General features: G+C 44.1%; 3 protein-coding genes across 14 annotated transcripts in view; 1 reads left to right on the top strand and 2 right to left on the bottom strand.

Annotated features, from left to right (window-relative positions):
• Positions 1-14,132, bottom strand: part of CLIP4 (CAP-Gly domain containing linker protein family member 4) — a 55,607-nt gene extending 41,475 nt beyond the window's left edge. The window contains exon 1 of the mRNA XM_068940091.1: positions 14,114-14,132. The gene's annotated coding sequence lies outside the window, so the exon portion shown is untranslated. The remainder of the gene's footprint in view (positions 1-14,113) is intronic.
• PCARE (photoreceptor cilium actin regulator) lies at positions 1,110-9,128 on the top strand. The gene is made up of 2 exons (XM_009690147.2): positions 1,110-4,864; positions 8,229-9,128. The coding sequence occupies exons 1-2, from the start codon at positions 1,110-1,112 to the stop codon at positions 8,356-8,358; spliced, it is 3,885 nt and encodes a 1,294-aa protein (XP_009688442.2). The 3' UTR covers positions 8,359-9,128.
• Positions 14,133-18,285: 4,153 nt separating the features above from the next.
• The window catches only part of TOGARAM2 (TOG array regulator of axonemal microtubules 2), a 55,272-nt gene continuing 48,495 nt past the window's right edge, over positions 18,286-25,062 (bottom strand). For all 12 annotated transcript variants that reach the window (XM_068940080.1, XM_068940079.1, XM_068940084.1 and 9 more), the window contains 2 exons: positions 22,437-22,523; positions 18,286-20,206 (listed from right to left, as the gene is read on the bottom strand). In XM_068940080.1, the coding sequence (XP_068796181.1) occupies positions 19,950-20,206; positions 22,437-22,523 (344 nt within the window). In that variant the 3' untranslated portion in view covers positions 18,286-19,949. The remainder of the gene's footprint in view (positions 20,207-22,436; positions 22,524-25,062) is intronic.

The raw sequence follows: 25,062 nt of genomic DNA, 5'->3' as shown, positions 1-25,062 counted from the left end.
TTCAAATTTTATCCCTAAATAGTCAGAGGAAGGAAAAAGTGAATTTTCATTTTAGAGATATATGAGTTTAGAGAAAACTATGATGGGGGAAGGGAATGTTTAATTAACAGCATTCACAATGAGAACAAATAAAAGGTGCTTTTAATATTTTTTAATCTGAAATTCTCCAGATTAGATCCACTAGATTTAGACACCATCTTAACTGCATATGCAAAACATATTCCACAAATAGTATACTATCGTGCAGTTCAGCTTTTCAGGTTGAGGAGCCGTCTGAAACAGGGGAAAAAAAAAAAACTTGCTATGAATGATCACCTGAGGGAAAAAAAAAAACAACAAAACTTTGTTTGGAAGGCACAGAAGGAAAAAATAAACAGCTTGTCACTCAGAAACAGGAAAAACACTGAAGAGCCTGATGGCAGAAGTTTAACAGGCATCTCAAATCAGTTTGATTCCACGTCTTGTACTCTCCAGTAGATACATGTTCTGTCAAGGTCACCCTTCTCTTGGCTAGAGTATCAGCGGCATTTGCACCCTTACTCAAATAGTTTCCCTTCAAAAAAGTTTCAAAATAGTTTCTTCATTTGGATCTCTGCATTCAATTGTATAGTATTTTTCCTGTAACAAGGGAAAAAAGGAGAGACTATGTATCCGGGTACCAAGTTCTTTTGCCTCCCAATATAGTGTGGAAGAAAAAAAAAATCTTCAACATGGGTGCTGACTGGCTGGAGCCTGCTTAACCTAATGAGCTTAAAATCTTATTTGTAGTGGACATCTGTCAAGACAGAAACGAGGTACGCAAGTCCTCTTAATCCATTAGCTCTAAATTCATCAGAGCTTTCACACTCCTTTTTTGAATCAAAGAAGAAAATCCGAGTGGAAACAATACAACAGGATAGTGCACATCATCAAGACCAGATCTTGGGCAGTAGGCGTATGAGATTCCAAGTAAACAACGCCAACTAGCAATAAAACTGGGATTGCGATGAAAACTTGTGAGAAAAAGGCCGGTCTGGAGTTCAGGATGAAACAGTGAGTTTGAATCTTTGTTGTATTTTCCTTGGTCGTTTGGATATTTAATCAAAAATAAAGCCAAAGAGGAAGAAAAGATGGGCTGCACACCATCTCGCAGCGAGATTGCTAACAGTATCGCAAGAAGTGGTCTTAAGGCTTTCAATAAACCCAGAGGTATTTTGCATGTTGATCCAGGAGATAAAGGAATTCCATTGCTAGTGAAAGGTTCATCTTGTTACACTATTGATGAATTTGGCCAGTATGGGATTCCAAGGAAAGACTGCCTGAGAGAAAATGAGGAGAAAATATCGGAGCAAGACAAAAACGATAATTTCCAATTATCTTCCAAGGCTCATTCAGATCCCCAGATTGCCAGGGAAGAAAAGAAAATTGACAGGACAGCCAGAGATGCTGAAGTAGCTATGTCTGAGCTCATTGAGTCTCAAAAACATATCACTGAGGACATACAGATCAGAAAGCAAAGCTCCTGTGAATCAGAAGCATCAGCTTTCATTTGGGATGACAAGAATGAAAGCAAAGGAAAGAAAATCCCAAAGAAAGGAAAAAAGCAAAAAAGTCATAAACTAGCAAAGCAAGGTCGACCTTGCAAAATTAAAGAAAAGTCCATTTTGCCCCCACAAGAGACGGAAAAAAAGGTAGATTTCCCAGAACTGCTTGTTAAGGCTCATCAGAGTGCTTATGCCTACTTAAATCCCAACCTCTCCAAATTTGAAGCTATTCTTCATATGGCCAGCCAGGCTACGCAAACTCAGCTCTTCTTGCAGCAGATGGTAAGCTTCCTGGTGCTTCGCTTTGATGAAATCAACCAGCTCTTGGAAGAAATTGCCAATGATGGGGAAAATCTTCTCAAAGACGTAGGTGGGAATCTGGCATGGCCAGCAAAAAAAGATTTGAGGGAGCACCCTGATCTGTTGCAACAATTACTGCAGTACACAGTCAATAAAATGCAGTTACTAAACGGAACGGTGGCTTCCCTCACCTCCAACGTCCTGCAGGAGACATGCAGCTACCTGCAGTCTGCTGCAGGCAACTTGGAAGGAAAACTGAAAGCAAAGCAAAGTTTTGATGAGCGCCTGCTACGGACAATAAGCCTGCTCGAAGCCTCTACAGTGGGATCCTCTCCGTCCCACGGTGATGACAGAACACTCTACTCTGAGGACAGTGGCATTGGAGCGGACAGTGAATCTATCAAAGATTTCAGTGCTCTCGGTCAGCTTGGAAGACAAGCAAGCTGTGATTCCTGTGCACATGGCCATCTATCCCAAAAGCACACCGGAACTGTTGAGCGCACGCGCAATGGGACTGCACCAGCAGGCACAGTCACATCCCATGACTGTGCGCTTGAAAGGCATTTTAAAGATATGTTTTACTCATCTGTTCAGAGTCAAGAAGTGGCTTCTTGTCAGGGTGGAGTACCAGAAGATATTTCTGCCGTGCCCCAGCATGCAAGCCTGAGCAAAAGCCATTCTTACAACTCCTTCCAGTCTGATTCTACTCAGGAAGGTGAACATTTCAAAATCTGTGAATCCACAGATTTTCCTTCTGATGATGATGAAGGGAGCACCCTGGGGGAGGATGACGACAACACAAGCTTATCAGAAATGGGGAAGGATACCCTGCCGAGAAGGCCTCTGTCTTCACCTGCGCTAACTGATAACACGCAAAGGCAGTCCATCAAGAGGACGGAGAATGCAGAGACAGAGGAAATGATTCTGAAGATGAAAGATGCCATCAGTGAAAAAATCAAGTTTGTCCCAGCTAAATGCGGGCATAAAGAATGGCTAGAGGATGAGAGTGGAAGAGCAATCCTAAGAGCAAGGCCCAGCACAGCAACAGGTAGCCAGAAAACCTTAGTGAAACAACGACGGTCCAGGTCAGAGGAGTCCCTCAGAAGCCAGGCAGAGGACCCAACCCTTCTAGAGCTTCAAAGAACTCAGAAAGAGCTCAACAAAAGAATGGAAATGTTTTACAGAAACAAGGACACAGACAGCAATCAAGAGCCTCGGAAATCAAGAACAGCACCTTATTTACAGGACGAGCACGTTACATCCAGATCCTCTAGCAAACTGAAGGCTTGTCTCTCCAAAAATTTCAGCATTCTGCCTAACCAGGACAAAGTCCCTTTGTACACAGTTGATCAAAATCCTGCCAATCATCTGGAGGAAAGAAGAGGCAAGAAGCCTTCAAGATCTACTGCGTCCCCACGGGAGTCATCAGGCAGCAAAGATGACGAGCCTCCTGGAACACAAATCCCGAACAGCAGTAGCTGTGCCTCCCGCAAGTCTGTCAGAAAGCTTATTGAAACGTTCAGTCCTACTGATGACCTTGTAAAAGCCACACCTCTAAGATCTTTAGGACCAATAAAGTGCATCAGAAAATTTGGACTTCCAGTTATTCCACCCACCCTTCCCTTTCAGAAGGGCCTGGCACCTTTAAATCTTAAACATCGTATTTCACCAGTAGAAGACATAAACCTTCAAAACGCCAATGCAGTTTGTTCAAACTTTCCAAATGCCTTTCCTCCTGTACCACCTGCAGAATTAAGTTCAAAGGACACAAAGGAGACTGATGAAGACATTGAAAATCTGCCACCACCACCTCCTGAAATGTTAATGGACACTTCCTTTGGCTTCTCTGAGTCTGAAGAAACTGCAAGAATAGAAGGGAACTCTTCAGAAGATGCCAAAAAGCCTGCCAAAACAGAACTTCACGCTAGTAAGAGAGCACACGTTTCCCCAAAAATCAAAGCCTCTCTCCAGTCCATTGACTTATTACCAAGTAAAAATATCAACAACCCCAATGCGATTGCTAATAAAGCTGTAAGGAATATTGGAGCGGATGAGAAACTTCGGAAATACTCTCTGGAGCTGAATCCTACGAACGTGCACATCCCTAGCCAAGAAGAGATCCTGGCAACCCAGAGAAAAGAGGCTGCAGATTTGTATAAGCAAACCCATAAAATTATTCCTCTTCAAAATCCCAGTGGTGTTTCAAAAACATACGGTAATAGCTCAGAGAGTAACGAGCCCAGTTCACTTGCAGCTTCAATGCAATACCAGAAGCACAGTTCTCCCGATTCACTGAGGAAAAATGAAAAAAGCTCAACTTTTGTCAGGAGAGTCTCCCCAACAAGAACTCCTCCTTCTTCTCCACCAACTGAGAAACGGCTTTTCAGTCCACCTGCACATCACAGACATGCTCTGCAGGCGTTTAACAACTCGCAGCCAAGCTCGCCTACCATGCAGAGGAAACCTAGTCCTCCAGCTAGCCCCCGGGTGCCCAGCCCTCCAATACAGAAGAAGCTGCCCTCCCCACCAGCCCCACGGAAACTGCTCAGCCCACCCACGGGGCACAGGCAAAGCTCGCCAGCTCCGCACAGACTGCCGGGCCCCCCAGTCAGCCGCAGAGACGCAAGCCCGCCTCCGTTCCCAGCCGCTCCCTCCCCACCAACCTCTCCGTCTCAGTCGTATAAGGGACCTAAAGCCAGTTCGGATACTGGGGATGAGCAGCAACCCTTCTCCTCCAAGAGGGGCAGCAATGTTCATTCAATATTCTGCCCAGTGACTTCCTCCTTATTTGAAGCCAGACCTCCGCTGCCACTCAGCAAACCCACAGCAGAGGTCACGAGCCAGCCAGAAGCTCCCCCGTTTCCCCAGAGGAGCAGCGTGCTTCTCAGGCAGCCTGGAGACCGGCCCAGAAAGCTGTCCCAGAGCGCTGCCAATCCTCAGCCTTTCGTGAAGAGAAGTTTCTCCGACCGCCGGCCAGGGGTCCAGTTTCGTCTTCCAGCTCCAGTGTCAGCTGGCAGCGAACCTGCGCTTAACCAGGCAAGGTAAGAGATACGTCCACCTTAGGCCAAAAAAGCAGGGATATAGCACTATGTTGGCTTTCCAAGTTTCTGGTGGGAACTTACTGTAGTTAAGATACTCCCGGGAAAGGGGCCACGCACAAAACAGATGTCCAGGCAAAGACACCTATACAGCATTACCTTGCCCCAGATTTCAGTTGACGGTCAGAACGAAGGAAAAAGTTTGCTTTCTACAGCTTGTTCAAGCCTTACGCTGCCTGCTGTGACGGGCACCCCAGGGGGAATTCAGTGTCCACTTTGTGGCACACAGCTCCCCAGCTTGGCGGGGGGATAAAGACATCCACGTTCGATTCTTATAAGCTACGAAATAACCTTCAGATTATCAACATCTTCAAACAACCATGAAAAGGTAGGCTTGGGCTGAGAGAGAGGATATCGTTCCTAACATCAGCCTCTAAGCCAATAAAACATTCAGCTGAACTCTGTGTTAACATATTTCAAACAGCCAGCAAGAAGGACTGACAGGTAATATGTAGGCAAGGATCTGTATGGACATAATTATAGCCTGAAGCTTTGAGCTTGTCAGGTAGGTGTTCAGATCTAGGTCTTGATTTCAAATCTGATGGGTCTGCAGCCCAAGCCCAGTTTTCAAAGTGGAAAAGTCTCCCACGGCTACCAGAGATTTGTTGCTCTGAAAAAATCAGGTTAAGGAAATTTAAACATGAACATGCAAATTCCATGGACACAACAATCAGCGGCCATTTTCTGCAAAATCTGGGTGTACCTTAAATTTGTTCCACCACTTTGAAAAAAAAAAAATCACAAAAAAGGCCATGCAATGGAAGTGAGTATTTGGAAAGTACTCTGAGATCAGTGTAACGGCCAGCACGTACCAAGTGCTGTTATTCTAGTTTCTCACCATCTTAGTATGTTTTAAGTTCATTACGCTTTAAGCTACACAAGAGGATTAAGACCCTGCTCATGTAACCTTTCCTCACATGAGCAGTATTTTCACTCTTGCCGGCAGAACAGCTGAAATCACATGAGTAGTACAGATGAGCAGGGATTGCAAGACCAACCCTAATGGGAAATAAAATTGCATTTGTAAATGCACAAATACACAATGCGTTATGAGTAGAGAAATGAACTTGTCTGCTAAAGTCAGGTGCCTAAGCATTCCTCTCCCAAAAACAAAATAAAGAACCAACTTTCCCACACTCACAGTAGAGGAATGTGCTGAACAAAACATGAGAAAGCCACTGGGAAACAGCAGCAGTTTTGCATTCTCAGTTCTAATATCGCATTATACTCTGACATTCAAAGATTCCCTAAAAAAAATCTACATTGTTACAAGGGTTTTCCATTCTTGTTACGTACTGGGTGAATTCAGCTTTGTCTACCTCAGGGTCTACTAGCAGAAAGAAATGTTTTCAAAAGAGGCTTTATATCAAACCTTGCAAGACAAAAGCCCTGGCAGTTTTATGGATCAATTTTAAAAACAGCCTATTATAAATTGTTAGTTAATTCACGCTTCAGTGCTGTGTATTATCTATGTATTGTAGTCTGTCACAGCATGAAGAGTAATATAAAAAAGCACTGTAAATAAAATCATCTTTTTCATGAAAAAAATTACATATCCAAGTGTTATTAAATATAGCATTTCTAGTCATTTTGGAGGAATGAAATATATACCGAGCCAAATTCATCTTCCCATTTATACAAATGGATGTCAAGAGTAGCCCTACTAAATTAGTCCAAATATATCGGTATAAGTAAATGAGAATTTATCCCATTAATTATCACATGCATTGATTTAAGACGTAATACACTATTGCTTCTTCGCTTAAATTTAAAATAAGCTGCTTGGAGTAAACTTTTACAGATCTTGCTTTGAAGATCCTAATACGAACAACATAGCAAATGTGCTGACAGGCACAGATGTGCTGTTTTAGGCGTCTGCATGTTGCGAAAACTGAGAGCCCTTGTCATCACTGCTGCTCATCTCCTCCTGCTGAGGACCAGCATGGTTGCCGCAGCTGTGAGCTCCACGTGCCACTGCACCCATGCTCTTACAGTGGATGTCACTGACAGAATAACAGACCAACCACCACACTCTGATCCATCTTGCTCCCTCAAGTTCATTAACCACACCAGGCCTCCTCGTAACAAACGTTTCAAGTTAAGGTTTCGGTGCTCCAGCCATTACAATTGATACGCTGAGCAACTTTGCTGGTTTCTGAGCTTGGTCACTGGTTGATAATAATCGACAGTTACTGGCATATTATCACGACATAACGTGTGCAATTGCTCTGCTTACCGAAACCCTTTTAATCTATAATAGGATTTCTGTGTATGTAGTCAAACAAAATATTATTTCATTGGTGCTGTTAATCTTCCAAGAGGTAGAGGAGAGATGAAAGACTAAATGCAACAGAGTTATTGTTCAAGGTGGGGGGACTGAGAAGGGATTTCGGCGAGTCGGGCCCAAAGCAAGTAGTGTAAGTGAGACCTTCTGCATTTGGGAACATTTGAATCTGGATTAGATTTTTATGACTGGTCACAAATCTCTTCATCCAGCCGTTCAGATCATTAAGGCCCCAGCAGTTAGAATACGAATATAACAGCTTGTTTATAGTCAAAAGGTAATTTAGTTTAAGGCAGTTTATGTACTGAAAATACAAAAATGATTCCCAAATAACTCTGAAATATTTCCTCCTGTTTAGTTTAAACTACTTTTATTGCTTCGTGTTGCCCGTAGAGTGAGATATTCCTGAATAGCTTTTCTGCTATGACCAGTCTTGGTTCCTCAAAAGCGTAGGCAAACCCTGTCGCTCTAGAGACATTCGTTCAAGTCCCTGTGTCCCTAGAGTTTGCCTGCGTGACCTTAGGAACACCATTTACCCTTTCTGTGCCTCAGTTCTCCTGTTTGCAAAGTGGCAGATTTATACCACCAGAATATGTACCCCATAGTCATGTTGGCATACACAGAAATTACAGTAAGCATGCTAAAAAACAAAAAAAAAATATACATAACAGAGGTAAGACCTTTCTTCCAGTGGAATTTGGATTTGGAACAAGACTTTTAGTTTAGACCCGTCTTTATCCACAGGTGAACTCACATTCATGCTGATCTCCTGTTAAACATTCAAAATATTTACTTCCCAAGAGAGTTTTGGGAGGGGACAGTACAATGCATTTGGCATCACAAAGGAGGGAATATAGAGAATAAAATCCAGACCACGTATAACGAAGTACATAGAAAGAGACAAGGAATTACACAGTACTTGTGCAGCATTTTGTGCTCAATGGGTTAACATGGTCTAATCGGCATTGTTTTAAAAAGTCACGATTCATTAGCCTCTTAACTTAAGCACCTTCCTTTCTGCAGCTTGGAGGAGAGCCCCAGAAAAGGAGGTGACGCCTGGAACAGCCCTAGCATTTCTGAAATGAAGGAGTCCAACAGGTCAGCCTCTCACCCTGAGCTCTACGTCGTGGGCCAGCGACTGCAGAGGGAGTGACACCAGAAGCACCTTGGAGGACAGAAAGCACAAGCAAGATCGGGGCCCTGGAGCAATGAAGCAGCCTTACTCAAGCCTCCAAATCATTGCATCAGACTTTACCAAAAGGAAACAATACAACTGCATCACATCTAGAAATCCAAACTGGCCCCAGACATCCTAGCGAATATCAGCAGGGTGGTAGCCAGCCGCTTCTCCTTTTGATTGTGTTTTATGATTTAACTCAGAGATTTACATTTAACCAAAGACGTACTTAGCAATTTGGCAGGTCTGAGGCAGATTGGTTCTACAAAGTCAGAGCCCGTAGCCAAATCCTTTGTTTCGCTGTTTAGCTAAAGGAGTTGTAAACTTTCAGAAATAATCATTATTTGACATGCTCTTTATTCATGAGATATCACAGTTTCTGATAAGTAAAAAGTGGTTGTTGTGATATTTCCCAGGGTGGGTAAAATCCTGGACCCACTGGATTCTATTACTAAAATATCAATGGCTCCAGCAAGGCCACAGCTTTATATTACCTATTTATGAACATGCAGAGAGAGAATAAGATGAAATGCAAGTTAAAAAGAAATCTTATTTTACAGGAATAAAATAACGATATTATTCTCACAAAAAGGCTTTGATCTTCTAAAGCTCCTTTGACTATCACGTAATCTCATCACCCCCTAATTCCCAGGGTGCAAGGTTTAATCCTGATTAGAGTCGTTTTGTAATAGCCCAATCCAAATACATGATAAATCCTAAGGCACCTAAGGACATGTCATGTTTGGTATGTTTTTGAAACAGAATGCTAGCATATAAGAGAATCCTATTCTCCTAGAAACAGGTTTATATTCTTTTTGATTTACGCAGTTGTAGGGGATTTATTGTAATTTCACTGAATAGTCTGGACAGGCCCTTGTTAAAAAAAAAAAGGGGGGGGGGGAGGGGAGAAGAAAAAGTTACTTACAATAAGCTAATCCTAGGCTGTCACACCACTTGCTAAAACACAGTTTCAGAATATATTGGATCTTGCTCTAAGAACTTTATCATCACAATTAAAATGCATCTTTTTAATTAATACTAGACATATTTTCATAGGCAAATTCTGCACTGAACAAGATCCAGAAAGAGCCATACATATTCCTGTTTGCTAGGATTTTTTTTCATTCTTGTATATTGATTAGTGTAGTACCTGGGCATGTTACCTACACACAAAATTTTTAGCCTTCCTTCCCACTGTCATGATGGGGGAACTGAGGCTTGTCTTATGCTGGACAAGGGACCTCTTCGGGCACCGTACTCCAAGTCTTAATCTACTGCCTTAATCACAACCATCCTTCTTCAATGCGCTCAGTGCCATTTTGTGCCACAGAAACAGAGAAACCTTAATCATGATATTTAAGGGAGTATTGAATATAAAGAAGTAAATTGCAGAAAACAGGTGTTTCAGATCACCAAGGGCTTGTGAGCTTGAAGTGACAAAGTAGCTATTCCCCTAGCATACAGCTAGGAGACCTCAGCACATCCACATTATAATCACACACAGATGTACCACCCCCTGCTAAACTGGGAAATCATCAGGGAGACACAGCAGAGATCATTAGCAGAGCAAACTCTGCAGCCCACTCTTTGCCCCTCATCAGTAGTGTAGCTCTCTCCTAACGCCATAAAAATACGAATGCATTTTGCATGCCTCTGGGGTTTGTCAGTTCTTCTGGCAGCCACCACCCAGATACGTGACAGCAGAAAACCGGCACTTTGCATGCATTAACGTAGCTTTGAAGATGAAAACGTAACACAGTGGGAGGACAACTTCTGCTTAGCTGCTACTACAGTCATTTTCTCTCTTTATGGTTTTATGCTGAAATTTCCCAGCATCCAAGATGGGTGATAACAGAGAGTGTTTGTTTACATTCCCCAACACCTAGTTCTTCTGTGATGCAAGAGCAGCACACGGAGCAACTCTTCACTGCAACAACCACGCTGGAAGCCTCATCACACACATGCTAGCTGGACATGGAGACGGCCAAAGCATCTCTCCCTGAAAACCAGGCTCCCTTGAAGACGTGGTGCATTGCGCTCACGGCCTAGCACAGTATCTTTCCCAGCTCTGACTAAGGCCACGATGTCAGGAAGTTCACTGGCAAACGTGCCTCCACCTAAACCCAGCAGTTTCTGAAGGGTTTTGATATTGCCATAAGGATGTTGAAGCAAATTAAGTATTATATTCGAGAAACGGATCTTCTCCAGGAGCGAGAATTTGCAAATTGCAAACAAATTTGCAGCATGGACTTACAACTACATATAGCTAACTCGATACAGTTAGTGTACAGGGCTCCTGCAAAAAAAGGCATTTGTCTTCAATTTGCATTGCAAGCAGGAGATTAAGAGTAACCATAGTATGTAGGCCAAGGAAATATCAGCTTGGGTACGCACTATTTTCTTCCCTTCCTCCCCCCTCCTTTCTTTTTTACACTGTTTTTTGTGGACAACACTTGCATTTTTCATGAATCCAACATGTCTGGAATCTGTTTCTTTTATAAGATGATACTCAGCTTGAAGACTTATTTTTTACTGATGTAAATAAATCAGAGTTTTTGTATGTCAGATTTGAATGCAATCTCTCTTACATTCTGTACACAATTGGCTTAAACTTTTAGCCCAATGTCATTTTGCCGATTGCTTACTTAGTGCGGTACCTAGTATCCTGTGCTATTACAAGGAGATTTGCTTCCTTCCTCCTCCACCCCCACCCCAAGCTAGTCTTGCTTTGTGTTTAAAAGGAATTAATGTAAAGGCGTTTCCAGTATGTTGCACTGCCATTAAGCAAATAAGTCCTTTTAGGCTACAAGATGCTGACTGGACACCGACAGATCAGAACAGGTCGGCCGCGCTACCGGTGCTCCCACGAACTGATTCAAGCACGAGCTCCCTGACAGTTTTATACTCTGCTCGGTAGAGGTTCTAGGTACAACTACAGCTAACTCGAGCACAGGGTAGTGGTTTTGTCCTCAGGGTTAAAACCAGAGCGCACTCAGCGCAGCAGAGTCTCATTGCAGAGGGGGTGAGTTCACAGTGATGCAGTATCAGTTTCACAGCCAAGACGGCACTGCTGTGAAAACAGCAGCTAACAGCACCACGTGGCACTTTATCTGCAGACCTGCAACAGGCTGGCAGCTGGCTTTCCTGCCAGTGACACTGCTCAAATCTTAAACCTTTAAGGGGCTTGTCATTTCACACTCGCAGCATCTAAGGATGACCGGTACCTGAAACCACTGTACACCCTCCAGTTGCTTCATTTGACTTCAAGAACTATCCCAGATATTAGCAATGCAATTGCGAATACAACGCAATTTATCAATAAAATCAGGAAATGACAGTGTTTGCACTTCTATACCTCTTAATACCCACCGCATTTCAGGATCATTTAGGAAGTCTTGTAATTAAGATGAATTTCCTTAGAAGTTATCCCTCTCCTAAAGGAAGGAAAGAGACCACAGCACAGAGAGGTGAAGTGGCTAGTCCCTAGTGTCATGTCTCATCAGTCAGGAGCTGCCAACACCTCCTGAAGAGAAATCTTTTTAGATTAACAAGTCTTCAATCCTTCCGCATCAGAGGCGCTCCATGCCATCGTGATTACAGTTAGCATAGATGTCTTCAATCCTTCCGCATCAGAGGCGCTCCATGCCATCGTGATTACAGTTAGCATAGATGCGTTTTGCAGGTATGAACTTCAAACTGAGATTTTGATCTTGCTGTGCAAGATACCGAAGGTTTCATAATGCTTGCAGTAGGGGTTAGGGGTTCACTTCCATGTTATCCTCAGGTAATCCTGAAGGTTAGCTACACAGATCCAGAACTGTATACTAGATCATCTGAAGATATGCGGCAAAGATCCCAAGTTTGCATTTCTTACTCGCTGGCATTTTGGATGAATAATTAAAGTAATAACGTCAAAAAAGACGTGCGGCTTTAGCCACCAAATAGACAACAAGGCTCGGTGATCCAGACACAGGACCAAAGTTGTCCTTCCACTCCCGTTTCTGTTCATCTCACATACGCCTGCCCTGCATCTAGCCTGTTTCACCATCGCTGATAAAAAAAAAAAAAAAAAAAGCGTTTGCAGCCTTCACCACCTGTAATTTCTCTCCACTTTACCAATGCTCTGAATTTCAAAATCTCTCTTCTTAGCTCTCCTCCTTTCCTATTCTTTTCCTGTACTAACATACAACTCTGACTGCATTCAGCAAGCCTGTGCGGATTTCTGGAGATAGCTTGCATGGAATACAGCCTTCATCAAGGTTATTTTAAAGGAGAAAGGGGTAATAAACCTATCTTCCCCCACAGCAATCCCTGCTTCTTTATTAAAGTTTTCCTTGAGGCATAGATAAATTGATTATGTAGCAATTAAAGAGAAACCAAAAACTTTCAGTATTATAAATACTGCCCTTCATTTATTATTACTACTACTGAACCATTGGGCCTGGAGAATATAAATGAACCAAAGCTGAAGCCTAAGGATGCTAACAAAAACCTGCTCTTCCCCAAGCAGGAACTATAAAGCTGCAAACAAAACTTTACAGACTTTTCGCCAGACAGACAGAGATGGGCATCAAGGCAGAGACGGGCATCAAGGCAGAGACCTGCTGCCGAGATAAAATCTAAACCAACATATTCACTAGCTGCAGGGTTTTTAAATGCAAGACTAAGTTGTTAATCTGAAAGAACAACTTTCATCTTGCGGTCTTACTCCCTATTAAACCCCGTATCAGTTTAATATCTGGTGTGTCCAAAATTAAAATCTGACAGTTCAGTACAATGACTTAAAAACACCTTTTCCTTCACTTTGAAGGTTCCTGTCTCTCTATTTGCAAAAATGGTTAACACAAAGATAATCATGACAGAGGGATATGCATCTTTTTGGACTTCTTTGAATATTGAGATTTTTTAATCAATTCCCCAATATCCTTGCAGATCCTTTCATCTTTACATTTTTGAGAAAATATACACATATACGTAGATGCATGAATCATCATAACAATCCTTGCATGCAAGTAGGTTTCCATATCACAGTCTTTTTTATGCGGATAACCCCAGGAACAGAAAACATCAGGGACGGACCTACTATCACACAGTGATCTGTAGACGAGCAGTAAGAAAGACCTAAGAATTCTGGCAGGCGGTTGGTTCCCTGCTGAGCGTTAGGCAAATTTCGTATCACCACAGTTCACATGCCAAATTAACAAGCACTGGTAATAAGAGAATGGCTAAGATACAACATAAACAAATAATCTAGAAAATAGCACAATTAGGAAAATAACAGTAGTATATTTCTCACATCAAAGAACTCATTACTAAGGAACTACTTATCCTGAAAACAGCCAAGAGCAAAAAAGTATGTATTGCATCTGCTGAGCCCTCCTGACAAGTTAAAGATTTCCTGTTTCCAGTCCCACAGCACCCCCTTAAGAGTTCCCTTGACAGTCCAATAGCTAGACTGAGCTTTTCCACAGAAAAAAAAACCCAGAAGCCCCAGAGCACAAGGAATGCAGCGGCCATCTAAACGCTCCAAGTTCCCGTGGCTGAACTGGCCCTGCAGTCTCTATACTTCCACCATACAGTGGAAAGCTTCCCTTAACCTCTTCAAAGGTTATTTTCAAACCAGAAAAAATGTAAAGGTGGTACTTTAACTAAACAGTGTACCGAAAACCTCTAGAGCTCTTAAGTGGATTAAGTTTAGACTCCTTTCAGAAGGAAGGAGGCCAGGACTCACGTGAGCTTCTCTACTGATTGGGTGATGCTTCCCAGGAGACTCGTACGCCCCTGAAGCGCCACGCAACTGCGCTGGGGCTGACCGTTTCCCACCCACCCTTTGTGGATGATAAGCCAGTCATGTAAAAAGCAGCACTGAAAACTAGTGAGGAGTCAGGCAGATCCAGCTATCTCAAGCTTTCTCTTCCTCCAAAAATTTACATAAAAGCGATCCAGGACCCAACCTACATCTAAATTCAGTCTTGCAAACCAAGTGCTTGCCAGTATTCAGAAGCATCATCAGGAGGACAATATGTCATCCCCATCTGTTCCTTAGCATGTTTACAGAATAAGAAATGCTCCTGGTATGAAAGAGCAATGACTTTAAGGAAAGAAAAATGCTTCACACACTGGGTGTACAGTAAGGCTTAAAGTTTCATTATCTTTACTCTGATGTACTAAAAACTTCTGAGAGAATATTTTCTGGGGAGTGGGGGGTTGCTTTTTTTTTTTTTTTTTTTTAACAGGCAGGTCATTTCCGTAATTTTCTCCAAAGAAAGCCCTGAAAGGACATATCCATTGTGCTGGTAAATACAACCATATAAGCTCATAGACTGAAACAGATTTTATTCTTCCCCGGAACATCCTGCCCCACTTGGGCTTTATGCAGGGACCAGGATTAGATCCATAACTGAGCAAGTATACACAGCCGCATAAAAGAGATTTTTTTTTTCCTTCAGAAAGTCTACTAATTAACACATCACACATACATTTTCTTCTAGAACACCAGAAACTGGCAACATTGCAGACTTGACTGTCCAAATGTTATGGTTTGCACTGGGCTGTGAAGTGTTTTTCCCCAAGGCAGAGGAATAATGGCAGCTACAAATTAAAATGTAAGTACAGATTCAAAGTAAAGTAAAGACTCAAATGATTATGAAATGAAACTGCTAAATATATATATATATAAATATATATATAAAAGGTAGCATTCTCAATGATCACATAATCCATCAACAGTCCGAGTCAAACCCAAAAGTGGTTGTTCCAGCCACCCAGCAGTTTGTTACACTGGGAGGCATTGGCTTATGTCAATAAATTCTCACGTAGCCCCAGGCTGAACGGTCACTCAGGCTGTGGATATAAATAGATTTGAGAAACCCTTTTGACCTGGCGTTGGCCTCACAGTCAACTCTCCGTTGTCCAAACAAGTTACAAATGACAACATTTGAGTGCTGTTCTAGATTAACTATACATATATATATATATATATATATATACACACACACAAACACATACACACATGTATACACACGCACATGAAAAACAGTGCATCTTTTGCTGTTTTGTATAAAATCAAGACCACAAATGTGCAAAGCTTTGTGATTCAGGCCAAGTTTTCTTTGTTCAGGTCTATTGTGAACACGGGCTCTCTAGTTAGAAAACTTTACGCTATACAGGGCCTTTCAGGTGCCCCATGTCCCAGACACATAAACTGACACTGTCATAATACTAAATAATGAAGAGTAACAGATGACACAAAGAAGCCTTGGCAAAAGAGAGAGAGGAAGAGGAGACGAGGGGCTGTGAGGCAAGGATAGAGCGGCTCGGATTTATCGACCTGACTGAAACTGCACAAAGGAAGGTTTTAGCCAAACTGCAATCTGTAGGTTTACAAAAAAAAAAAAAATCTTAATATAATATAATAACACAATAACAATAATAATGCAATGGTCAAAGCAATAAAGATCCTAATATTGGCACAGTCATATCCACGTAAAGGTCCTCTCATTAGTATAGCCAATTCCCCTTCCTGCATTGAAATAACTTGTACCGGCATTAAAGCATTTGCACTGACAGAGCTGCATCACCACTAAGCGGTTTTGCAGCCTGAAAGATTATATGCACGGAAGGCACAAACAGAGGAGAACAAGGGTGTAGAGAAGTGTCTCAATGCACAGACGCATGCGTATAGGGGACACAGCAGCAGGGAGAGACAAACCCGAACAGCCTGCAGCTTTCACCCCCGTCTCCGACGCGGACAAAATCTTTACTTTCTGGTCTGGAAAGCAGCAGCAGTGAAATGTGCTAATCAGCTGTGAAAGTACAGCCTTCGTTTACCCAGGGCACAGCAATTAGCACAGAGAGGGCTCTACAAGCTCCTTTACCACTGCCAATTGCGCTCAAACACCTTATGGGGCTTTTAAGGATAGGTGGGGGGAGTTGGTTTGCCAAATGCTGTTACTGGGTTTTTTTTTTTTCTTCCCAGCTAAAGATATCAAGGCAGAGTTACAGGCTTAAAGGTTCAGGTCAACCCTAATTTTAGCTGGAGTGGTTTTCTCACCTCTGCTGATATCAAAGGCTCTCTCTCACATATCAGGATTGAGTGCCAGCTGTCGGGGATTTGGTAGGGATGTCACCACTTTTACTCCCATCACAGAATCACAGAGCAGCTGAGGTTGGAAGGGACCTCTGGAGAGCATCTAGTCCTATCCCCCCGCATCATGGTTTAACAAGGATGAAAACAGCCACCTCGCTGCAGCACCTCTCCCTCCGCTTGCGAGGGAAGGACTTTCACAGCTGGTTCCCAAGCCCACATACAACCTTGGCGCAGAGTAAGTTCTACTAAAATCACTTTTTTTTTTTTTTTTTTTTAAAACCTTCTATGACCTAGTTCCACCTGTGCAAAAGCAGTTTCCCTCAGATGGATTTATTACGTCTCTGCTCCACCTCTCTCAGCAGCATCAAGCGGCAGCACTGGCATTATTTACAGCACAAGCCTTCAGCCTCTGCACTGGCATTTGGGGCCAGAAAGGGGCCCTATTTCTCAGGCCTTTGTCACGCTCTGTTGTGCTCGTACCCCATCAAGACAACTATGGGTCGATTATGGCCACGACATGCCGTCCTGGAGACTCTCGGCACCCGCTCCGCAGATGCCCTCACCAGTCCTCCACATCTCATGCAGATGCTTTGCGTTCCTCCTTTCTTTTAGATCACAAAATCGTTTAGGTTGGAAGGGACCTCTGGAGATCATCTAGTCCAACCCCCCTGCTCAAGCAGGGTCACCTACAGCATACTGCCCAGGATCACATCCAGGCGGGTTTTGAATATCTCCAGCGAAGGAGACTCCACTACCTCTCTGGGCAACCTGTTCCAATGCTCTGTCACCCTCACAGTGAAGAAGTTCTTTCTCAGGTTTAGGTGGAACTTCCTGTGGTTCAGTTTCTGCCCGTTGCCTCTTGTCCTGTTGCTCTCCTGTTCCACGGAGAAGAGATTGGCCCATCCTCCTTTACCACCACTCAGTAACCTTCCCTTCCAATACCCCCACCTACCCATATTTCCGAGATTTTCCCCATTTCCTTGCCCGTCCTCCCCAGCCACCCTCTCCACTTGCCTTCCTCTTCTCCACACCCTCCCCATCCCAAAAGGCCACCTCTTTGGCAATGGCAGGTCACTCAGGTTGGGTGGTTGCATTTCCAGAAGGAGCTCGAGGCATCAAGGTCCAGCTAATGCGTTTGCACGGCACGAGCACTCTGGACCACAGACAAACCGCGTCACCAGGCACATGCTTTGAGTTTTTGTGAGAAGAAAATGCCTGTTTGAGGAAATCATGAATTTCTCCCTCCTTGCCCTTTATCACAACACCTCTTACCTTCAGCAAGCAGGAGGAGACTGTCTGTCACACCCAGGGTCTTTCTTGAGGGTCTGGCAGGATGCAATGCAGAATAAACCAACGTAGGAGATTACCTGACATTTGTTTCACTGTATTGACTTCTCCTAGGGATTAACAGCTATGCTGCACTTCAAACGCACTGAGTAAATGAACTAAACTGACCTTGCAAGTGTAGCTCGCAGTCTTTTTTTCTGGTGGGACTTCTGGAATAAAATTATAATAAAAGTGATTTAGAAAAAGGAAATATTGACACTTGTACCAGAGCTGGGAAAAGGCCCAACATTGCTCCGACTATTGTTTGTGTCTTCCAAAAACCTTAATAACCTCCTAATAGCTTGTCACATGCACCTGTGCAAGGACATGGCAGGAGAGCTCACCTGAGCTGAATTAACCCCTACCCCACTCAGCCCCGTGGTTCTTTCCCCTTATTGAAGGCAGGGTCACTTTGTCAGCTAAATTTGATCCTTCTGTGGTAAGAGCAACCCTCTCCTGGGGAAACTCTCTCAGCTGCAAAGGGGAAAAAAACACCCAGGCAGAAAATAGGTACTGGCAGGCAACGCTTTATTCTCTCCAACTATGTGGATCAACATACATGAAAGCAGCACTCCAGGCAAATAGAGTTAAGAAACCAGTTACATGGGTCACCTTTTAAATCTACTTTGCAAGTGCTACAACTAAATACACAAAAACAGGCTCTGGGAGGCTTCTTTTGATGTGCACAACAGCCTTTTTCTCCTCAGTGCAGAAACCTCCCACCGCGTTCCCAAGGGCTGGAGCTAGCTAAAGAGGAAGCAAAACCAAAGAGCAGTCACTCGGCAGAGCAAAAGCAGCCTGCGCCCAGCAGCAGCTAAAGGGCTCCAGAGGGAAAGGTCTGTAGAGGAGCACGACTGCAAGAACTGCTCCTGAGGCAGAGGAGGCAGAAACGGGAGGCCCTCGAGAGACGCCCCCCCCCCCCCTTTCTGAACGGACACTGTGCAAGGTCTGCTTTTTAAAATTCAGCCAGCCTCTGACTTGCTCAGCTGTTTCACCTTGAGCTTTTTTGTGTACCAACCAGTACACCCCTCGTAACCCTGCCGCTCCTGCAGAAACACTGTGCACTACCAGGCCTTTCCTGGTTTTGGTTAGCTTTCAGAAAAACCTCTCAAGATACCAAATTCCAAAACTTGGCAGAAAATTCTGAGTTTCTGAATGCCCTCGCTAACAAAAATTGAGAATTCAAAACAAAAAAAAAAGAAAAGAGAAGAAACAACCTCAAACTCCCCAGAAGAGTCTATTCATTTCACCCTTTCTATACTATACCAAAGAGGCAATGAGATTCCTTTGAGAGATGGCCTAAAATGCAACAATAATATCTGGCAAGTTAGGGTCCTATATTAGCTTGAGACATAAAAAATAAATAGAGCAAATAACCAAAGACTCCAAAACCCTTGGGCTGGGCAGATCTCCCTGCGGTGTTCCTTGGCCTCCCAACCTCGCACAAGGCCCTCGTATCTGCCAACAACCCGTCACCCTTCCCTTAACTCTACTTCCATGGGTCCAGCGTGCCTCATGCCGTTGCTTTCTGCTCCTTGTCCCCCACACTCCCACCGAGCCGTGAAGGACTGGCACATCCCTTCCTCCTGAACCTGACATTCAGAAGTGCTTTAGTGGTCCACATGTAAAGCAAACCATTCGTTTTTCCCGCGATGGAAATAAAACGCTGCTACCAGAGACGTGTAGAGGGACCCCCCCCCCCCCCCCCCCCCGGCCCCGATGGCATGCACGGGCAAATGAGGTGAGCTGCGCTTCCTCGCCTGACCCTACCTTGCATCCCAGGCCAGCGTCTCTCACCCTCTGCTCCCGGAGCCAAGCCAGCTAACCCTCCAAACCCAGCGCTTCCACAGCCCATCTCTTACTCGCTAAGTAGGTACACATGCCCATCTCTTACTTTCTAAGAATATATATAAATATATTAATTTCTTTTTTTACAGTTACAAACGGCATTTACGCTCCATTTTTTCTTTTTGTGCCTACGTAAGCTTCTCAGGGGACACAAGCTCAAGAAGTAAAACCTTTGAAAAATATGTTTTGCTTTGTTTTTTTAAGCTTATTTGAAAATATACTATGTACATAGAGCGCTATAAACCCCCGCCGGCGCCACGTCCGCCCTCCCCACGCAGCGTCTCTCCGCCGCACCGAGCCCCCTTCACCGGAGATCCAGCTCCAAGACGTCGCGGAGGTTTTTGGCCACGTGCGGGGGCTGGCCGGCGGCGCGCTCGGCCAGGCTGGCGCCCATCTCGGCGTACAGACTGCCGGCCAGCCGGGCGACGGCGCTCCTGATGTTCCCACCACGGCCGGGCAAGACCCCGTTCCCGATCATGCTGCCCAGGAAGTGCCAGAGGACGGGTAGGACGTAGCGCTCCACCGCCTGCCGCTTCCGCCGGGACACGGACGCCACCAGTACTGCCGGCCAGAGACACAAGCCTCTTAAGAGCCTGAAGATGGACATGCCCCTAACCTTTATTTCTGGGGTTTGCAAGGTGATTCCCGGCTCATTGCCGCCTGGGATCCCAATTATCTCGGCACAGGCGGCAACGCTCATCCGCCACCGGACGGAAGGGCTGACCTCCGAGGACCTTAATTCCCCCAGCTCAGAGGCTTCGTATCCACCAAGGGGGGACTCACTGAAGTGAATCACGCACACTTCGCAAATTGTTTTGTTAACTACCTCTGTATGATGAATGACCAAAAAAAAGTCAAATCTCTATTTGTTTCCATCAGGTCATCTTCTAAACTAGCTGCAGAAAGTTTTGAAATGCAGCTTAAAAAAGGTAATTGAAAGAATTCTGATGAAAAGAAGGATTACATTTTCGTGACCTTTGAGGAAAAAGGCCACGAGTCTAATCTGGCAGTTCCCTTTGCTTAGTGGCATATAGCAAATGGCAATATTATACCACATTTCAACACTCCAGCCCACGAAAGATGTGTGATGCTTGACAGTCTTATTAGAAACATCAGTGACTAACTGATATCTTCGGCAGAATGGTCTAATTTGAGATTTCTCTCATACTTCTGGCTGCTAATGAGCAGCTGTTTCAAACTTCAGGATGTCTAAGATGATAATTACCCAGCCCCCATTGCCATGGCGTCTGAGCATCTCAACCTTAATGACGCTTACACTCACAATGTTCCCTGAAATAGGGAAATAGAGCTAGAAAGTCTTATAAAGGGGGCTGAAATTTAACCAAAAACAAGTGTCCCTTCTCATTCTCTCCAAGATCTGCTCTCAGATCCTGTTCTGAACTGAACAGATAATTACATTAAACGCAAACAAAAATTTACTGCCAACAGCCTTCTTGCACGGTAGTTTTTGCTGAGAGATCAAGATCTGAAATGGTCTGGAGACAGACTTCTTATTTGCTGTTCGGTAGAAGAGTTATGCAGTAAACACATACTGTTCTGTAGGGGAAGGACCGACATTTTCTCTACCCTGTTAACCCAGCATCGGTCCTCAACATTTAAACAGCCACTGAAAGCTGTTTCAGCTGAAAGCTGAAAATAAGGCAGCGAAGGGTTGTGGTCTCTATTTTAAAATGGGAGTTAATTTGAGTTTTAATGCTACTAAACACAGTGGTCACTATGGAGTTTGGAAGCGAAAGAGCTCTCTGTTCCTGCTAAATCCCAGAGAGAACATCTGCTCTCTCTAAAGTAGTTCCAATTTATGTTCAAACGCTTTATTTGAAAAAGAGATTAAAATAACTGTAAAATTAAATTCTACATTCATGCAGATTTACTTTATTCAAATTATCTTTAGGGGCCTTTTTATATTCACCATGGCTAAACATGCCCTGTTGAGATGCATAATGAAGCAGCAAACTGTATTAAACCTTGGATTAAAAGATGCTGGCATAATTAGCAGTGGATTTAGACCTAAATTAAAGCAAGGCTATAAATAGTCTTCAGTCTATATTGAGATTATCATTTTTTCCATTCCTTGGCTGTTGCTGGACATAATTGACTTGTAATAGTAGCTTGTTATCAGCTGCATTTTTAGTGTGTAGGACAGTGCTGATACAGAAATAGACTGTGTTTGTACATCCTGAAATAATCAGAGTGCAATGCCTTATCTGCAGTACGGGCAGGGAGCCCAAACGGCCAGGACTGAACTGTCCGTTTCTGCCCCTCTGTCCCCCAGTCCTGCCCTGCATGTTATCCTTGCCTGCTCTACTTCTGCAGAGCTGTCGCCTATGCTACGACCCGCAGGCTCTGCGGCACTCAGCCTCAAAAAGCTTCCGACAAGAAAACAAAATCTGTCCTCCAGGATCGACTGTGCCCTGAAGACAACACAAACTGACCCTCAGGAGCACCAGTTATCATACATTTTCCTACAGGATGGGCATTTGCTTTAGAAAAGGGAACCCTTAGAGACGCCCCTGGCCTTTGCTGTCCTACGAGGAGGGTATTTTAGTCTCTCTTTCTTTAGCTCCGTGCCGGCAGAGGTTACGACAGCAACGCTTTTGGTGCGTTTTGCAGGGACTGCACCAGCCACAGGGCATTAGGAGGGCCGGACCCAGGTCCGCCCGCGGTTTGGGGAGCTCTGCACTGCCTACTCAGGGGCATTTCCTCAAAACATTTGCCATTTCCTAAGAGCCTTTTGAATTTGAAAGCCTAGAGGAGTGGAAGCAGGCGATACCTGATAGACGGTCCGTGACGTCCTGCACGGCTCGGCCACTCAGAAAACGCACTCGGTTGGCAAACACTTGCAGCAGCAATACGTTATCTGAAAGAGAAGATTTGTTTCTGCTCACTCTTCCGAGGTTATAAGCAAACAAGAGGGTGGGGGTAATTACATTTTGTAAAATAGAGTAAATTTTAGCCGACTTCGAAATTCTTACATTTCTTCTTTCCTTAAAGCTTACCCAGGAGCACTCTAAATTCAGAGAGAAAAGTTCGCATTTCACAGCTGTAAATATAAAATTAACTACCGCACAAAGAGATGTGTGACATATTTCTCATTTAGACCCTCAAAACTTAAATCGCCTTGAGATACTGCATAGGATTTGCATGCTGGAGCTTTGCAGAGGTGAATTTCCCTCACCTCTAAGAAAAAAAGTGAGATGACTCCACACATCCATTCATATTTTACAAATTTAATACCAGTTTATCCTTAAGTTACCTGCTGAGATCTTATGGACCGGATCTGCAGTTCCTCTTATTAGTGAGACGTACCTGCTCAGCACCAGCACCACCCCCTCTCAGAGGCGTTCGTAACATCTCTGAAGTCAAATCTTGGCAGAGATGTGAAACCGACTGACTTCCCAGTACTTGATTGCCATATATGCTTTAAGTTTTTCCTGTGCTGCCGGTTGTTGACTTGGGGTCTTCCTGTAATTTATACACTGTTGCCTAGATTGGTTGGCAGCACTCCAATCTTATCATTTTGATAAGCCCTGCACAGTTTGTTGGAGAGGCTGGAGCGCGGGTGGGCAGTGCTATGACACGTCGCGGTGTCACCAGAAGTGGTGCTGATAAAGTGGGCAACCTACTTCTTTATGCATCACTACAGAGCCAAATCCCAAAGTGGTTTTAAGTAGCTCTGTGCTGTTAAGTGCTCCTTTTTGTGCGAGATATAAAAAGGAAGTCCCTAATGATTATTTCGAGAGTGTGCACCAAGGAATTGATCCTGCTATCCTAATTAAGTTTCTGCTTTGGTAATTACAGCCTTCTCCTTCACTTTTTCAAACAGACACTTCACCTTTTGCCTCTCACTCTTATGATATTGGCAGCTGCTATTACACATTTGCTGTTCCCTCCTGGAGAGTTACCTTAAAGCTTCCGCTTTGAAAAAATTGCTCCAAGATCTGGAAATGCTGTAGCAGCACAAAATGTTAATTAATTATTAATATCAGTATCTACACAGATTTTTGTGGGAAAACCTTTTTTTTTTTTTTTTTTTTAAAAAAACAAGGAAGCTAACAAATGTAACGAATTTACCCAACCATTACTTCATCTGCCTAGAGATACCTAAAGACAGAGTAGCTTTAAATGCCTGTTAGAGAAAAGGCAGCAGGCAGTACGGCTATGCTTCTCTGCACGGCATATTAGATGGACCTATTGGCCACAGGACAAGCAGCCCAGCGTTTATAATACGAACAAAAGAAGGATCTGCTCCCCTGCGCTCTCATCCTGTTTCCACCACTTTCGCGCCAGCCACCTTACGGGGGAGGTTTCCCTTCTCCTTCCATGGAGGATCGGTTCCTTTGGAAACGACGCAGGCTGACCGCCCGGCTCCAGATCCCTGTGTCAGGCGATGGCCATTTAGAGGAAGTTTCTTTCATGGCAGAGGACAAGCTGTTCTATGAAAGGGCCAAGACAGAGGTCAGAGGAGAGCAGGTGCAATAAGGCTCGGTTTGCCCCATCTACAAGGCGGCTCCCTCCACGGGGAGAGGGTCCCCGGTCACAGCTATCGAACTGCAGAGGTGACAGCGCTGTGCACGACCTCCAGCGAGAAGCCGGGGACTTCCAGCCTCATGTCAAGGTTACGCTAAATAAATGATTCAGGTACTGTTCAGAAGCAATTCAGTTTGTTTGTAGATGGAATTTGGATCTCAGGGATGATAATTTTGTATAGGGCGATCAAGTAATTTTATAACCAGCCTGCGCTGCTGCATGGATCATTAAAGGAGGCAGATAAGGAAAGCTCACCTAAAATTCAGAATCTGAGGCATGCCAATACTTAAAGTCGCAGGGCAACGTCTGGGCTCTTAGCTGTGCCCAGCACAGCAGAGCAGTGGGACGAGACTCACTGTCTCCGAGCTAGCAGCACTGTGCAATCTTTTGGAGGGTTCTGTTGTGAGTTTTTGTCACTTGCCACCTGATTTTAAATTGTAAAGGTAGGCAATTTTAAAGCATGGGGAAAGAGTGAGGGCATGCATTTTGTCAGTACAGTTTTTGTCACCCCACTAAAGCCCCAGATCTTGAATGTTGAAACATCTGTGATTCAGTCGCCTATTGGAATTTTTGCAAATGTGTATAACAATGAGAAGGAAAAAAAAAAAAAAAACACCCTCAAACTTTTGAGTTTGAACCTGTCTCCAAGTGAAGTCCCTGTGAATAAAGACAGATGTGCCTTGCTCCTGTTCTGACATCTGCCAACACTGAAAGATTCATGGTGATCTCTCAGTTCAGCGGTGGGGAGGGAGAGGTGGCACAAGCTCCAGGTGACAACATGTTTACGTTTGACACAAAAACCTTAGGGAAGCTAGTTGCTGTATCCTTGGATAGCCAGATGCGGCTGCTCTTCCCTAGCCTTCTCCTGG

This window comes from Struthio camelus, chromosome 3 (genome assembly GCF_040807025.1).
Source record: "Struthio camelus isolate bStrCam1 chromosome 3, bStrCam1.hap1, whole genome shotgun sequence".
Classification (NCBI taxonomy): domain Eukaryota; kingdom Metazoa; phylum Chordata; class Aves; order Struthioniformes; family Struthionidae; genus Struthio; species Struthio camelus.
The sequence above is the reverse complement of the archived record's forward strand: the minus strand, read 5'-3'. Positions and strand labels throughout refer to the sequence as shown.

Coding starts and splice junctions, on each gene's coding strand:
- PCARE (XM_009690147.2), top strand. CDS start 1,110: ATGGGCTGCACACCATCTCGCAGCGAGATTGCTAACAGTATCGCAAGA. Junction 4,865..8,228: donor CCTGCGCTTAACCAGGCAAG/GTAAGAGATACG, acceptor TCCTTTCTGCAG/CTTGGAGGAGAGCCCCAGAA.